Consider the following 17,354-nt stretch of genomic DNA (forward strand, 5'->3'; position numbering starts at 1 on the left):
GATATCAATTTAAACTAAATTGTATTTCGTTTTCTTTTTTCTTTCTATTTGTTTATTTTTTTGTTTAATATTTAAAAAAATGATAATAATTCTTTTTTTCTTTAATTTAATATAACTCCAAAAATCCGAAGCCTTCTTTTTTGTATATATATATATATATATATATATATATATATATATGTATACACGTGTTTATATATATTATCATATAAATATAAATTCTATAAATTATTAAATTTCAAAAATTACAAATATAAAAACTTATATTAATAATGGAATCATTTTTAGAATTAAATATACCATTAAAACTTAGGAAAAACAGAACTCATCAATATAATGAATACTCACAAAGGTTATTCGAAGGTATTATGGAATATATAGCCAAGCTACTTACTTATGAACATGAAAATGAATGCAAACATATCTGCAGAAATATGAATTATTGGATAGAAGATATGAAAGATGAATTTAGAGAAAAAATTTTGCCACATCATAATCATAAAGAAGATGAACAAGTATGGGATAAATATATTGAAAATGAATATTTGGTTAAACTAAATCCAATTATAGGACATGTTTGTAAACGAAAACCAATCCCATATATTAAAATGGTCAGAAATATAAGAAAAAAATTAGAACAATGGTGTGACGAAAAAGACGAAATATATAAAGAGTTTGAAAACTCAAAACTAACAAATAAGGAAAAATGTGATTTATTTAACGAATGGAAATATGAAGAACTGAATAAATTTAAAAGTATTAAAGGATGGTATAAATATGCAACTAAAAATAAATATAATGTAGCTTTCACAATTAACGATAAATGTAGTTTATCTACTTTATTTAAAAATGATTTCGAATGCGAAAATAATATACGTAAAAAAAAAAAAAAAAAAAAAAAAAAACCAAGAATTAAAAATCAGCCTCAAAAAATATCAGCTAATAAAGATGATGAGGATTATGAAGATTTTGAAGATTTTGAAGATTTTGAAGATGATGAAGATAATGAAGTTGATGAAGATGATGAATATAATGAAAATTATGAAGATGATAAAGATGATGAAGAATATGATATAAATTCAAAGATAGGTAAACTTCTAAATCAACATATAAAAGACGATCAAACAAAGAGAGAAAAAACTGAAGTATATGAAGGTAAAGGTGGAAAACGTGTAACACAAAAAAAAACCCTAAAACAAATTCCTCCTAGATCACCATATAATTTAAAACAAAAATTACAACCAACACATATTTCTTCCGTTCAACCAAGACATTTAATAAAAACAACTTCTGCTTCAGATTCAACTACAACTTCACCAAGCTCTTCTACTCCTCTTACAAGAAGTTCCGTTCATCCTTCAGTTCCTGCATTATCTAGTACAAAATCAGGTACACATGATACACAATCTGATACACAATTAACTAAACCCTCTACTACGACAACTATAGAACATACTATTAGACATCATAATGAACCTTCCACATCATATAATACTACAGATAGTGCTACTCCACCCTTTGCAAAACCACATCCACCTTCTTTATCTGAAAAAGAAAATACGAGGGAAAACGAAAATAGAAACGCAGATGATGAATTTTCTCAATCATATGAACAAAAAACAAAAAACAAATCAAAAGATGAATTAAAATCTCAAACACCCAATGAAGCAAAAAAGCTACAAGTGAATGTTACTAAATCTACGAATACCGAAACTTCAGAAAACAAATCACCAGAAGTAACAAAATCTCCTATTCCTATACTATCAAGTAGGATTCAAGAGGAAAAAGAAAAACTAGGAACTGGTGGAGATAAATCTAAGGGATCTAAAATTATATCACCATATAGTGCATCATATTATCTTGGAAATGTACTTAATATAATTGAAGATTTTTTATCAACTTTATATTCAGAAGATAATACACAAAAAATATTAAAAGATTCTATTGATTCAAAAAATAATATTTATAATAACTCAAATAGTCAAGATGAAATGTTAAAGAGTACACAAATTGGAAAGACACAGGAATCAATCATTACGAGTGATTCTACTAATGATGAAACTCATAAAAATAAACAAGAGGAGAAAACAAATGATAATGGAAATAATAATCTACAACAATTACATGACGGTAAACCACATGAAGAACCAATTGAACCTCCTTCAGATCCAATAGAAAGAGCCACTTTTATTGTTCCTCCTCAACATAAAACTAAAAAATTAGATCCTTCAATATTTGGAAGAAAAAAAATGCAAATAACACCTCCTATTATAGGTGTTCCTCCTTCAATATTAGAGAAATATCCTCACATACTAGAAAAATACAAAGGATATTCTAAAACTATACAAGAAGAAGAATGGGTTGAAGGAAATAATGATGCCTTACCTGTAAGAAAACGTGACGTCATAGAAAACGAATTAGTAATCCAAACTATTCCACGAGATGTAAGACATATTATGCCTGAAAATTATTATAACGAAAAACAAAAATTTCACAATAAATTAAATGAATATAGCCTAAGAACTTATGATATTCCAAAAAATATTAATTTACACCTTAAACCAAATGATTATTTGGAAAATGAATTTCCTAAAAATATAAATCATTATGATTATCAATTAGAACATTCAAAAAAATATATACCAAAATATATTGATTTAGAAAATCCACCAGAACAAATAAGTGAACCAAAACACAATCCTAAGAATATTTATATACTTGGTAAAAAGTTCAATTATCCTATCCCTTTTAATAAATTGAATAATATTGATAAAAATTCCAAATTCACAATTGCAAAAAATGATTATTCATTATATTCTAATAATCAGGATATTATTGTCGAAATACCTAAATTAACAAATACAATTCCTGAGATTTTAACAATTCCAGAACAAAACATAATATCCAATTATACTAAAATGGATATTGATATTCCTCATGAAAATTATGAGTATAGCTTTTTTAGAAAGCCTAATAAAATTGAAAAAAACACTGATTTCGAAATTACAAAGAATACATCACTAAATACTAATAAAGAAGATATTATTGTGGAAATACCAAAAATACCATATAATATTCCTAAATCCTCAATGTACCAACAAAAAAAACAACAACCAAATTATGCTAAAAAAAGTCTTGATATTCCCCTTGAATATCCTAGGAATATTTTCTTTAAAAAGTTTCATAAAATTGATAAAATTTCTGATTTTTCAGTTTCAAAAAATCCTTTATTAGATTCTACTGATAATGAAAATATTACTAAAACATCTAATAGACAAATAAATATTCCCTATGTCTTAACATTTCCACAAACAGAAAATATGTTAAGGTATAGTGATAAAATTAATGGTATTCCGAATGAGATTATTCACAATCCTTTCTTTTCCCAAACCTTTCAAAAACAAGACACACAACATAATATTAGAAATCCAAAAACTATTTCATTTGATTTTAATACTAACAATACTATTTTAGAAAATTCTGATATTTCATTACCTTTATCTGATAACGTACAGATTCCAAAAGCGCAAACTGATTTTGAAACACAACCCACAACAATAAAACAAGGTGAACATCCAGAAGATGAAACACCCGTTTGTTTTAAAGATTCTACACATTCTGAAACAATATCATGTACGTTTGAAGAATCTTTAAAATACAAAGATGTTGTTTATACGACAAATCAGAATCATTTACATGAAAAACAAGTTATGACTAGTAAACCTTCTTTATTATCTAATATCAATCCAAATACAAAATCAGACATGTTAATATCAACTCCAATTACTTCACCTAAACAATTAAAAAGTAATCGACATACATATGAAAATGGAGGGAATATTCTTAATAAAGATATTCATAAGGCAGAATATATATATAAAATGCTCGATTTAACTTCACAATATTCATCTGAAGGTAATGGTTCTTCCACATTTCAAGTACAACACAACCCACAAAGTAATTTTGCTAAAGGTACTTCTATTAAATCACATTCATATAAGGAATCTCCACAAACATCCACAACATCAGATATTAGAAACGGAGGAACACATCAAAATTCACAGTCATCATCTTTTATGGAAACAAAAACAAATACATTATTTCATAATACAAGTTCAGATCTATCATCTAGAAATCATGATTATGCCGATGCAAAAACTGTTTTTCCAAAACATCAATTTTTTTTACATAACGAATTACAACATAATATTCTCCAATTACCTCTTTTTAGCTCGTATTCTCCAAGAACTTTTAACATTCCAAACTATGAACCAGAAATAACAATAAAAAATTCACATGGATCAATATTTAATGGAAATAATATACGTAATGGAACTAGTGGATCAAACATGGTTAATATTATGATCCAGATAGCCAGTGTTTTTGTGGGTGGTTTTATGATAATGACTGTTTTTAACAAAGTAATATTAAATAACTAATACATTCATTTATATATATATATATATATATATATATATATATATATATATATATATATTAATCATTATAATTTCTTATATACATATTTTTATTTCTCCATTTTTATTACAGTGCAACATTTCCCTATTTGGGAATAAAAAAAAAAAAAGAAAACCTGAACCCATTGTGCCGGAAAATGAAGTAATAGATATGTGCACATTTACAGAACTTCATGAACATTTTAGACCTAAACATATATCGAAACATCATGGAATTCTTAACAAGAATAAAGATTATATCACACATGAAAACACAAAAGACGAAATGGATTACAATTACCAAAGAGAAGAAATATTTACAAATGATTTACATGAATTTGAAGAACAATTAGAATATTCAAAAGTTCAGTATGAAAATACATCTCAATTTGATGAAGAAAAATACATTAATAACTTATATTTATTAAATAAAAATAAACAAAATTGGAAAACTATAATAGAAACACATCTTCATGTATTAGAACAATTTAAAAAAGAAGAATGGGAAATTTACAAAGGTGATTTTTTAAATATATGTCTTGAAGAATTTATAAAAGAAGAAAGAAAAGAATATATGAATGAAATAGATAATATATTAATTGTAAATACAGATGAACAATATAATAACATGTGGAGTATAGAAAAACAAAAAATTTTATGGTATAAGTTGATAGAGAAAAATAAGCCTATTTTAGAAAAATGGAAAAAGGAAAACATCTTTGAAAATTTAATAAGTGAATGGAAAAGGGAGCTAGTAAATATTGAATCAACAAATATAATAAATGAACAAGAAAATATAAATCAGTCCATTAATAAATTCATTGCTACGAACAATCCTTTAATAGAAAAACAAAAAATTATATGGAGAAAATGGATTCAGAAACAAAAACTACTCATAGCAAATTATAGACAAGAAGAATGGTTTAAAAAATTGAACAAGGAATATCATATGGAAAATGATATTCAAATAGAATCAATAAATTTAGATATAAATAAAAATAAACAAGAATTACGTGAGTATTTAATAAAGAAAAGATTAATGACAATTGTGTTCGTAGGTATGTATATGGTAGTTTTAGAAGAATATATGAAAGACGAATGTATACAAAATAAAGAACTATTCCTTAATAATGGTCAAGAAGAAATATTAAACAAACCAAATACAGAAATAAATCTATCTTTATTAGAAATAATAAATGATTCAAAGTTTAATCTATGTGAAAATGAAAAAGAAGGGGAAAAGAAAAAAGAAGAAATAAAAATATATAAGAATGAAAATTGGTTTGTAGATTTGAAAGAAGATTGGACTAAAAAGGAATATAAATATTTAAATTCTATAACAGACGAAAGTATAGATAAAAAGGAAAGCCTTTTAATAAACAATAAATCATTATCCGATATACAGAAATATGTATCAAAGAAACATTGGAATGATATACAAATGAAATGGATAGATGAGGATAATGAAATCGATTGGTTAAAAGTAGCTCAAACACAAATTGTGAATAATAAAAAGGAAACCTATAAAAAACCAAAAGATAAAAAAAAAAATATACATTATAATAATGTACAATATAATAATGTACAATATAATAATATACAAGATAATAATGTACAAGACAAAAATTTACAAAATATTAATATATCGAATAAAAAAAAAGTTCATTACATAAACAAAATAGAAGAAAGTGTACAAAATGTACAAAATGTACAAAATATACCAAATGTATCAAATATAAATATCCATAAATTAAAAAATATTATAGAAATACATATGGTATTATTAGAAGATTCCAAAAATGAAGAATGGACTTCAAACAAAGGAGATTTCTTGGAAATATGTATAAACCAATACATGAAAGAGGAAGAACAAAAAAACAAAAGCACAATTGCACAACTCAATGAATTAATGAACCAAAATAATAAACAAATAATCATACAAAATATATTAGATGAAAATAATAAAATATGCTATAAATGGATAGAAAGAAATAAATATATTCAAGAAAAATGGAAAAGTCAAGAATGGTTTCATAAATTGAAAAACAACTGGAAGATACAAGAAAATTATTGTAAAGAAATTGACGATGAAACAAAAATTCTTGAACAATTAAAAAAAAGAGGAACAAATATTATGCTTGAGAGACAAAAAATAATTTGGAAAAAGTGGGTGGCCAAACATGTAACACATACAGAAATAGCAGAACAAGAAGATACATTAAATAAGCTTTTTACTGAAGAAGAAGAAAACAAATTTGTAAATGAAATAGAAAATTTAAATATAACTCATTTAAGTAATAAAAAAAACATAGATGTATTAAAAAACTATAGTAAGAAAAAATTGTTAACAATGATTTGGATTGAAATACATATGAAAGTTTTAGAAGAACATAAAAAAGAAGAAATTTTAGATATTAAAAAAATATTGTTAGATGAGTGTATTAATCATATGAAAAAACAACCAAATTCAGAAATTAATCAAGGTATAATAGAAATGATTGATTCGGTGAAAAATAATGTATTAGATGATCAAAAAAAATATTCTCATGTGACGAATGACATTCAAAATGATCAAGCAAGTAAACAAACAAAATTCCAATGGATAAATGAAGAATATACATCAACACATAATTCACAGAAATATAATATAGCTCACGAATCTAAACATATGAGAGATAATAATACAATTAATATTCATCAAGGTATATTGATTAAACATTTAGATGATTTACAATTTAAATGGATAGATGACGATAATGAATACGATTGGTTAAAAATATCTTCAGATGAAAATATAAATGATCAAAAATTTAGTAAAATCCAGCTCTATAAAAGTCCTACAGAAATGAGCAAAACAATTTATAAAGGTCAGCAAAAAAATATATCCTACGAAACTAATATATATAATGGATCATCACATTCAAAAAACTATTCTAAAATAATACAATTAAATGATAAAATATATTGTGAAGATTCTCAATTATTTTCCAAAACAATTTCCACATTTAATAATGAAACAAATATAAAAGATACAAATAATCATCTTAATAACATAATACAAGATACACAAAATAATAAAGAGATTCCTAATTTTAAACAAATGGATTCATTAAATAAATATAAATTTACAAACTATAAAACATTTATAGAAATGCATCTAACCATTTTGGAAGAATGCATAAAAGAAGAATGGAGAAATATAAGACAACTGTTTTTTGAAACTTCTATAAATGAAATAAAAAATGAACCGTGGTTTTATCAAGATTTTTTTAATAACGGAAATATGAAAGAACAAAATTATGACAATATATATATTCAAAATTCTATATATAATGAGTGGATAGAAGAGAACAAAAAATTATTAGAGAATTATAAAAAGAAAGAATGGTTTAATAGTTTTATGCATGAATGGAAAGCAGAATTAAAAACATATAAAGTAGAACAATCACAAAAAGAAGAAAATAAAAATACAAAGCAAATGTATTATAAAGAAATAATGGACAACATGATTGAAAGAATACAAAATGATTTATATATTTTGGAATCATCTGAATATAAAAATACAGGAGTAAACCTTTTAAACATAAACGAATTCCAGAACCAAAATATATTTGAAATACAAAATATGCATAATGAACAAATTGTAAATAATTCAAATGCCAAATCAAAAAATCCTATGATAGATTATCAAAATATGGTGTGGAAATCATGGATTCAAAAACATATTAAAAATATAAGAGAAGGAAACAAAGAAGAATCTTTTAACAAATTAATTGAAGAACATATACAAGGCAGAAATATGAACGAATTAAAAACATATACAATGAACAAAAAGTTGATAACAAAAATGTTTGTACAAATACATATGATGGTATTAGAAGAATATAAAAAAGAAGAATATGCAATCATGAAAAACATATTTTTAGATACATGTATGAATCACATAGACAATCTAGAATATTCTATCAATGAAAAAAAATATATGTTAGAAATTCTTATAGAAATGAAAAAAAATAAATCAACTAATCAAAAACATAAACACATATTAGATGAATATAAAAAACATATTTTATTTGAAGAACTGAAGAACGAATGGAAATATAGAGAAAATAAATATAGAAATATTCTATCTAATCAAAATTTAATTAATTCTTATAATACTAAACCAAATATAAATAAAATATTCGAAATGCAAACAAATTTAATCACCAAACATATAAAACATATACATTTAAAATGGATTCAAAATGAAAAAAAATAGAAATATATTAATCCAAACGTTTCATAATTAATATATTCATAATAAAAAAAAATATATATATATATATATATTAAATGAGAAAGACAACATATACCAAACTTTTTATCATATAAATTTACGATATAACATAAATATTTCTTTTGAAAATACCAAAAAAAAAAAAAAAAAAAAATTAGCAGGAAAACTATCATAGGTATTGATATTATTTCTTTAGAAGAACATAAAAAAAAAAAAAAATGGAATTCTGAAAATAATAATGTCTTATAAAATATTTTTAAAAAACTTTAATGAAGAAAAAAATAAAGAAACATATATAAATAAAAAATATGTGCAAAATATTAAAAATAAAGAGACGTTCAGTTTGAAAAAACAAAATATTTTCTTTAAAGTATGGCATAATACAAATGATATTGTTTAATACAATAAGACTCAAAAAATATTCTATAATAATTTAATAAAGCAGAGTAAAAGTGAAGAAAAAATATATAGTGATCAGCAAAATTATCGTAAAACATATATATCTAATGATAATAAAGAAAACACAAATAATAATAATATTCATTAGTATTATAATGTAACATAAAAACCTGTTAATCTTTATTTCTAAAAACAAAAAATTATCTGGACAACATGGATATCAAAAAGTGTTAACAAATTTATGAATGAGATGAAGAGAAATGGTTTAAAATTTTTTTAGATGAACAAAAAAATCAAATAAAATATACACAAAATAAAGAAAAATTAATAACAAATTAATATTAATTTGGAAAATGATCAAGAAGAAGTAAAACAAAAAAAAAAAAAAATTGTAAGTTGTAAGTTGTAAATTTCCCAATCTTATATTACATAAATGTTAATTTTTTCAAGTTCTATAATATAAATTTATATTAATAAATAATTATTTCATAAATTATATAATATTTTAATTCCAAAAAAAAGGAAAAAACTTTATAACTTATATTGATAATTAAACTTTAGTTTTTTTTTTTTTCAAATATCTTAAATAAAAAATAATTCCACATACATATGTGAATATATATATTTTATTTTTATTTAAATATATTTACACATTTATATGTTAATAATAAAAACTTGTTATTATAAAATATTGTAATTTCATATATTAACAACATTAAAAACAAATTTATATATAAACAACTAAAAATATGGAGAAAAAAAATATATATATATATATATAACACAACATTGGTAAATGATTATAAATTAGGTATTATATATATCACTTTTAAAAAAATGTTCTAATATATATTTTTTTAATTTATATAAAACAAAAATTAAATTAATATATAAGATTATACATATATATATATATATATATATATGTATCTTTACTTATATTTCATTTTTTGGTTGCAAAAAAATACTTCCATTATTTCTCATATTTACATATAGTTATAGGAAAATTAATTTTCTCTAAAAATATTTTTATTAAAATACATAATTTTCAAAACATTATATTATAGATAAAAAATATTATATATCATATAATAATATAAAAATATAATTGTTTATTATATGATACATAAAAGAACTTATAAAATTTACATGCATACTAACTATTTTTAAAGCATTCAAAAAAAAGTACAACTTTACGTACACCAAAAATAAAATAAAATAAAATAAATAAATAATAAATCAATTAAATGAGAAAATATATTTTACTATCCATATATAACGTATTATCTTCTTAAAAAAAAACATATTTGTATTAAAATGTAATTTAAATAATATATATATTTAACGTATATTATTCCTAATAAAGGTACCTTTTTGAAAACAACGTACTATAGGATCTTTAATAAATAATACTCTATATATATATGAATTATTTTAAATATTAACATACAAACATATTAAAAATAATTGATTAAAATAATTATTGAATAAAAATATACTTTTAAAAAAATATATTTTTTTTCATGATATTATTTTCCCCGTTTTATATTTTTTTTTTTTTTTTTTTTTTTTTTGTCCTATTATATAAAAAAGAAATATTAAAATAAGGTACCTGTAAAAAATATAAATTTAAGATAAAAAATTTTAAATAAAAAAATATTATATATATATATATATATATATATATATACATATATACCATAATGGTGTAATAATAAATTTGTATAAAAATATTCATATTATATTTTATGATTTATACAAAATTTAAAAAACATATATTTATATTTCATGTAATAATTATATTTATTTTTTATTTCTAAGAATTTTAAAAAAAAAATTTTAAAAGATTTAATACGTATGGTTGTATATAAAATATTATAGTAACACTTGTGGAATATTTTTTTTTTTGTTATATTATTTATATTTATATATTTTTGTCTGTTTTTTTCCGTATTATGTAGACATTGAATTCATTTTTATTTTCCACAAAGAAACATTTCAAATTGCAATGTGAAATTAAATAAATATATAAAAAAAAAAAAAAATGTGAATTTTATTCATTCATACATTTTAAAATCTTCTGAAATATTATATAATGTCTTATTAATAAAAGACAACTCATATTAACATATACATATATATATATATATATATATATATATATACTTATGTAACCAACAAAATTATTATAAATAATTATCATATACAAAAAGAAAGGAGAAATGGAATTTAATATACCTTTACCATTAAAAACAAAAAACACTCGTTTGATTAATGAATTTTCTAATAAATATTTAGAAGGTATTTCTAAATATATATTAATGTTGATGCAAAATGAAACACCCAAAAAGAATATCACTACTTGTCGAAATATGAATTATTGGATAGAAGATATAAAAGATGAATTTAATGCGAAAATATTACCCTTGTATATATATAAGGAAGATGAACAGGTATGGGATAAATATATAGAAAAAGGACTTTTAATTAATTTAAATAATATTATAGGGGATGTATGTCAAAGAACTCCAATTCCATATATAAAACCTGTAAGAGATATAAGAAAAGAAATAGAAGCATATTGTTATGAAAGAGATGAAGTGCTTGAAGAATTAAAAAAATATACATTAACAAACAAAGAAAAATGTGAATATTATAATAACTGGATGAATGAAAAGCAAGCATTATTTCGTAAAAAACCAGCTTGGCATAAATATGCTAATAACCCAAGATATAAAAGTGCTTTCAAAATTTCATGTAATTGTGATACGGAAACAATGTTCCAAAATAAATTGAACTGTCAAAACGAATATCGTAAAAGAAGTAAAAAAATTCGAAAATTTAAAAAAAATAAAAGTAAAACTGCCCTCAAAAAAAAATCACAGAAAGGAAGTGATAATGAAGAAGATGAAGAAGATGAAGAAGATGAAGAAGATGAAGAAGATGAAGAAGATGAAGAAGATGAAGAAGATGAAGAAGATGAAGAAGTTGAAGAAAATGAAAAAAAAAGTAGTCCATATGGAAAAGAAAAAACTAAGGATGAAGAAGGCACTCCAATAAAAAATGATGAACAAATTACTAATCCAACATATCATGAACCTAAAAAAGAAAAAACAACTAAAACTATAGAACGTTCTTTTGCTTCACATAATCCCAGAAATAAAATTATTCCTGTATCAACTTCTAGTTCCACTACTACTACCATTTCACCTACTTTATCAACTATACCAAAAACATCTTCTCCAGTAACCGCAACTAGTACTTCTACTATTACTACAACTACTCCTTCATTATATACACCAATTACTTCTACAACATTAGCGCAGGATGTTTCTTCGCCTATGAACCCCCCAAAACCTACTACGAATTTACCTAGAATACCGCACAATACAAATACAATATCAGATACTACAATAAGTACCAAAAATATGAATGCTTTAAATAATGAAGATGAAATTAAATATAGAAGATTTCCTGAAAATATACATAAAGGTGATAAAATTTTAATAGAAAAAATTCATAATGAAGATACAAAAACTTCAGATGCTTACAAAAAAATATTACCAGGTAAATCTGGTCAAGCTGGACCCCCAGGAATATATCAAAAACGTCAACACACACTTAAAGGTAAAAGTGGACAATCTATAAATATAGGTATATGGGGACAAGCAGGCCATCCAAATGAAAAAAGAAGTAATACTAAGGAAAATAAACATAGAACTATAATACAAAAAGATCGATTTCAAAGAGAAATCCATGATAATCCAAATATTAAAGATAGATATTCATCTATAAATAATTATATATTAAAACCAACTAAAACATTTCATCAGAATTATGAATCAGAACACCATGATAAATCGTCTAGTGGACCTATTCTGCATAACGAAAAACCAACAAATTATACAAAACCTGAACGTTCTTCTGTTAAAGAACTTATACGTTACAATGATACATACACATCAAACCATTCTGAGTCAAAATCTACAAAATATCGCAAATATCCACAACACCTAGCATCAACCAAATTTAACTCCACAGTACATGATATAAACCAAAATGAAATACAAGAAAATGTATTGGAAAAATTTAACTTAAACCAAAAAATATCACCACATAATCCAATATATTATCTTGGAAATATACTTGATATAATTGAACAATTTTTAATAACACTCTATTCTAATAAGGAAAAAACAAATGAATTAAGAGAAAATTCTAATCCACAAATTAATAAATTAGAAAGTGCTAAGCAAAATAAAAGTACTTCTGAAACAGATTCTACTCCTACATATATACCTATTATTAAACGTGAAGTTACTGCAGCGCCAAAAAATGATCCAAGGGAAATTAAAGAACAATTCATGAAACCACAAACATATAATATGGAAAATGATTCAGCAAAAGATCAGACACCTAAAATTTATCTTCCTGGAGAATATCCTCACGAAGTACCAATTGCACTCCCAACTGATCCGAAAGAAAGATCAAAATTTATTATCCCTGAACAAATTAAACCTATAAAAACATATCCTCCTATTATTGGACATAACAAATCCAAAACTGCGCCACCTAATATTAATCTTCCTCCTTCAGTTTTGAAGAAATATCCTCATATTGCTGAAAAGTACAAAGGATATTATGAATATACACAAAACGAGGGATGGGGAAATGGGTATGTTGATGTATTACATAGACAAAATTTTGATTCAATAGATCCACCGCCAACATATGAAACATATCCATACGATATAGAGAATGTTATTACAGGAAATAATATGAATAAAAATTTTTCATTGCCTAATAAATCAAATGAATATAATTTCCGAGATTATAATATTCCTAAACATATTAATCTACATGTTAAACCAGATGAAAGTGCAAATAATATTGCTAAAGTTATTAATATATATGATTATTTATCAAACAATTCAAAAACATACAAAACAAAACATATTGATTTACACATTACAAAAAATGAAAATTATCAAAACGGTTATAGACCTAAAAAAATTGACATTCCATTTTCAAAAAATATCAAGCCTCCTCCTTTATACAGAAACACTGATAAAATTAATGGAAAAAAAGAATTTATAATAACAACAAAAACTCCATCAGATTATACTAATGAAGAAATAATAACTCATCCAACTGATATATCAATAATCATTCCTGATGATTCAAAAAGCAAAAAAGAAGATACCCTTCATGGAAATGTTAAATATCCGTTTCCTGAAAATATTGATAATTCTAATAATAATTTTGACTTCACAATTACAAAAAATCCATCATTAAATTATAATAATATGGATATAACAACAGACTCCAAGGAAATATCAAATAATATTCATGACGATTTAATAAATCCATCAGAAAATGATACATTAAATCATAGTATTCAAATGATAGATATTCCATCTGAAAATGTTAAAAATTCATTTTTTGAGAGCTTTCATAATTTCTATAAAAATTATAAAAAAACAAAAAACAAAAAACCTTTATTAAATTATGCTAACTCAGAAAATATATCCGAAAGAACTAAAATACCATATATTATTCCTCTAGAAGTAACTAATGGTATAAATCATCCTGAACAAGAGTCAAATTTGCATATAGTGGAAGAAAAACCAGTATGCTATAAAGATGGTACTTATAATGAAACAGAAGAATGTACTATTGAAAAAGCATTAAAACAAAAGAATGTTGTATACGCTTATCCTCCTAATCTATTTCAAGAAGATAAAAGGGAAAAATATATCCCTAAAGAATTATCTTTTCAAACACCTTCCTTACATAACATATACACTACATCAACTATTGAAAACATAAATAATGAAAATGAAAAAGGAAATATTACTATATATTTAAAGAATAATAATAGAGAAATAAATCCTCCAGACTATAATATTGTTCCTCACGAAAATTCCTTCACACAAATTAAAGAAATTAATCGTGCATCTGAACAAAAAGAACAGATAAAAACACAAAATCAAACAGGAATAAATTTACAAAAAGAAAATCCACAAATAAGTGAACATACAATGGTAAATCCAAAATCAAATTTAATGATGAGTTTTAAACCTCCACAGGAACCCCAATATATGTACCAAATGCTTGGGGTATCACAGACATATGATCAACCAAATGCTTCTCAGAATTTACCAAATAGTTCCGCTCTTGAAGTAAAACCTGAAACAACTATAACATACCCACATTCTTCTGGTACATTATTTATACATAGAGAAACACATAATGGACAACTATCTACATTAACTACACCCACCACATCAGGAAATATCACGACAAAACCTTCAGGAAGGTTACATTCCACAAATCCTAGTATTTCTTCTACATCAGAAAATTCAGTTAATCCTTTTACTTCCTTACCTTCATATCACCAAAGCGAACAAAGCTATTCAAATACAGCACATCACTTGTCACAAATATTATTTTCTCGTGAAAAAAATGGAATGGTTAAAAATGAAATACAATCCCCACAAATAACTATCAAAGGATCAGATGGAAGTATTGCACATTCGTTACAGAGAAATAATGGATACAAAGGTTCAAACATACTTAATATTGTAATCCAGATTGCTACACTATTTGTGGGTGGATTTATGATAATGGCCGTTTTTCATAAGGTAATATAACATATATATATATATATATATATATATATATATATATATATGTTTTTATATATTTATCCTAACAACATGATCATTAATATTACACATGTATTTTTTTTTTTTTTTTTCGTTATTCTTAACAGCGTAACATTTTCATATTTGGAGCAAAAAAAAAGAAAAAGAAAAAAAAACAACTATCATGTTTAGACGAAACAACATATGTTCCTGTATCAGAAGAGACCTACACGGAACCCATTTCTTATGAATTATTAGAAAATTATGAAGATTTGGAAGAAAATAATTATGACGAAAATAATATGGAATACATTTATCCTGAAGAAGAATTAATTTCAAGTAATACACGTGAAATAATAAAAGAGAATCAATATACACAAGAGGAGGATAATATAATAAAATATGAAGAAAAACATTCAACGCTAATAGAACAAAAAAAGACAAAATGGAAATCATTAATAGAAACACATCTTAAAATATTAGAAGAATATAAGATGGAAGAATGGGATATTCACAAAGGGGACTTTTTAGAAATTTGTTTACAGGAATTTAACAATATACAAGATTTTCAAGTGGAAAAAAAAGAATTAGAAAATGAAACAAATAAATATATATTATATAATGATGATGATATTGAAAGACAAAATTTTCTATGGAATATTTACATAGAAAATAATAGATATATATCTGATCAGTGGAAAAACAAAAAATGGTTTCAGAATATAAAAACAGAATTGCAGAATGAAATGCATAACTTTATAAAACAACAACAACAAAATATAAATATTACAAAGATGAGTATTATAAATCCTTTAATGGAAAGACAAAAAGGTATATGGAGAGAATGGATTAAAAAACAAAACTTCATAATATATAATTATATAAATGAAGAATGGTTTAAGCAAGTGTTAAAATTATATAAACAACATTATAATGTATCAAAAGATAATCTAAATAACAATAAAATATACATAATTAGAATTTTAACAGGAATATTTATGATCGTATTAGAAGAATATATGAAAGAGGAATGTACAATAGCTAAAAAAGCATTTCTAGATAGAGGATTAGAAAAAATGAACAAACGAGATAATTCAGATATTAACGCATACATAACAGACATAATAAATTCTACTAAAAAAAATATATATATAAGCAATAAAGAAGAAAATAATATTAAATACAAAAAAGAAAAGTGGTACCTAGAAATGAAAGAAGATTGGATTAGAAACGAATACAAATATTTATCTTCCATAAAAAATCAAAATATACTTGAAAACGATCTTATTTTAAGAGAAAATAAATCTTTAATAGATATACAAAAAGATATTTCAAGGAGACATTGGGATGATCTTCAAATAAAATGGATAGATGAAGATAATGAAAATGATTGGCTAAAAATAGCTGAAACAAAATTTGTGGATAAAAAAAAAGGCAATTATAAAAAACCAAAAGATAAAAAGAAAAATATACAACCAAAAAAGGAAAAGGAAACGTATCATAACAAATTAGAAAAACAAACTTATGTTGAAGAATCCTTTAATAATATGGATGATGTGAAACTTCATAAAA

General features: G+C 23.2%; 2 protein-coding genes across 2 annotated transcripts in view; both read left to right on the plus strand.

Annotated features, from left to right (window-relative positions):
• Positions 1 to 272: 272 nt before the first annotated feature.
• On the plus strand, positions 273 to 8,718 carry PRSY57_1300700 (surface-associated interspersed protein 13.1 (SURFIN 13.1); the record flags this gene model as incomplete). The annotated part of the gene is made up of 2 exons (XM_012908944.2): positions 273 to 4,421; positions 4,552 to 8,718. 2 exons carry the CDS (start codon positions 273 to 275, stop codon positions 8,716 to 8,718), a joined length of 8,316 nt encoding a protein of 2,771 aa, XP_012764398.2.
• A 2,639-nt stretch (positions 8,719 to 11,357) lies between these two features.
• The window catches only part of PRSY57_1300800 (surface-associated interspersed protein 13.1 (SURFIN 13.1)), a gene marked incomplete at both ends in the record, with an annotated part of 7,010 nt that continues 1,013 nt past the window's right edge, over positions 11,358 to 17,354 (plus strand). The window contains 2 exons of the mRNA XM_012908945.2: positions 11,358 to 15,779; positions 15,911 to 17,354. The exon at positions 15,911 to 17,354 is cut by the window's right edge and continues 1,013 nt beyond it. Of these exons, the coding sequence (XP_012764399.2) occupies positions 11,358 to 15,779; positions 15,911 to 17,354 (5,866 nt within the window). The remainder of the gene's footprint in view (positions 15,780 to 15,910) is intronic.

The sequence above is a fragment of the Plasmodium reichenowi genome, chromosome 13 (genome assembly GCF_001601855.1).
Source record: "Plasmodium reichenowi strain SY57 chromosome 13, whole genome shotgun sequence".
NCBI classification, from domain to species: Eukaryota; Apicomplexa; class Aconoidasida; order Haemosporida; family Plasmodiidae; genus Plasmodium; species Plasmodium reichenowi.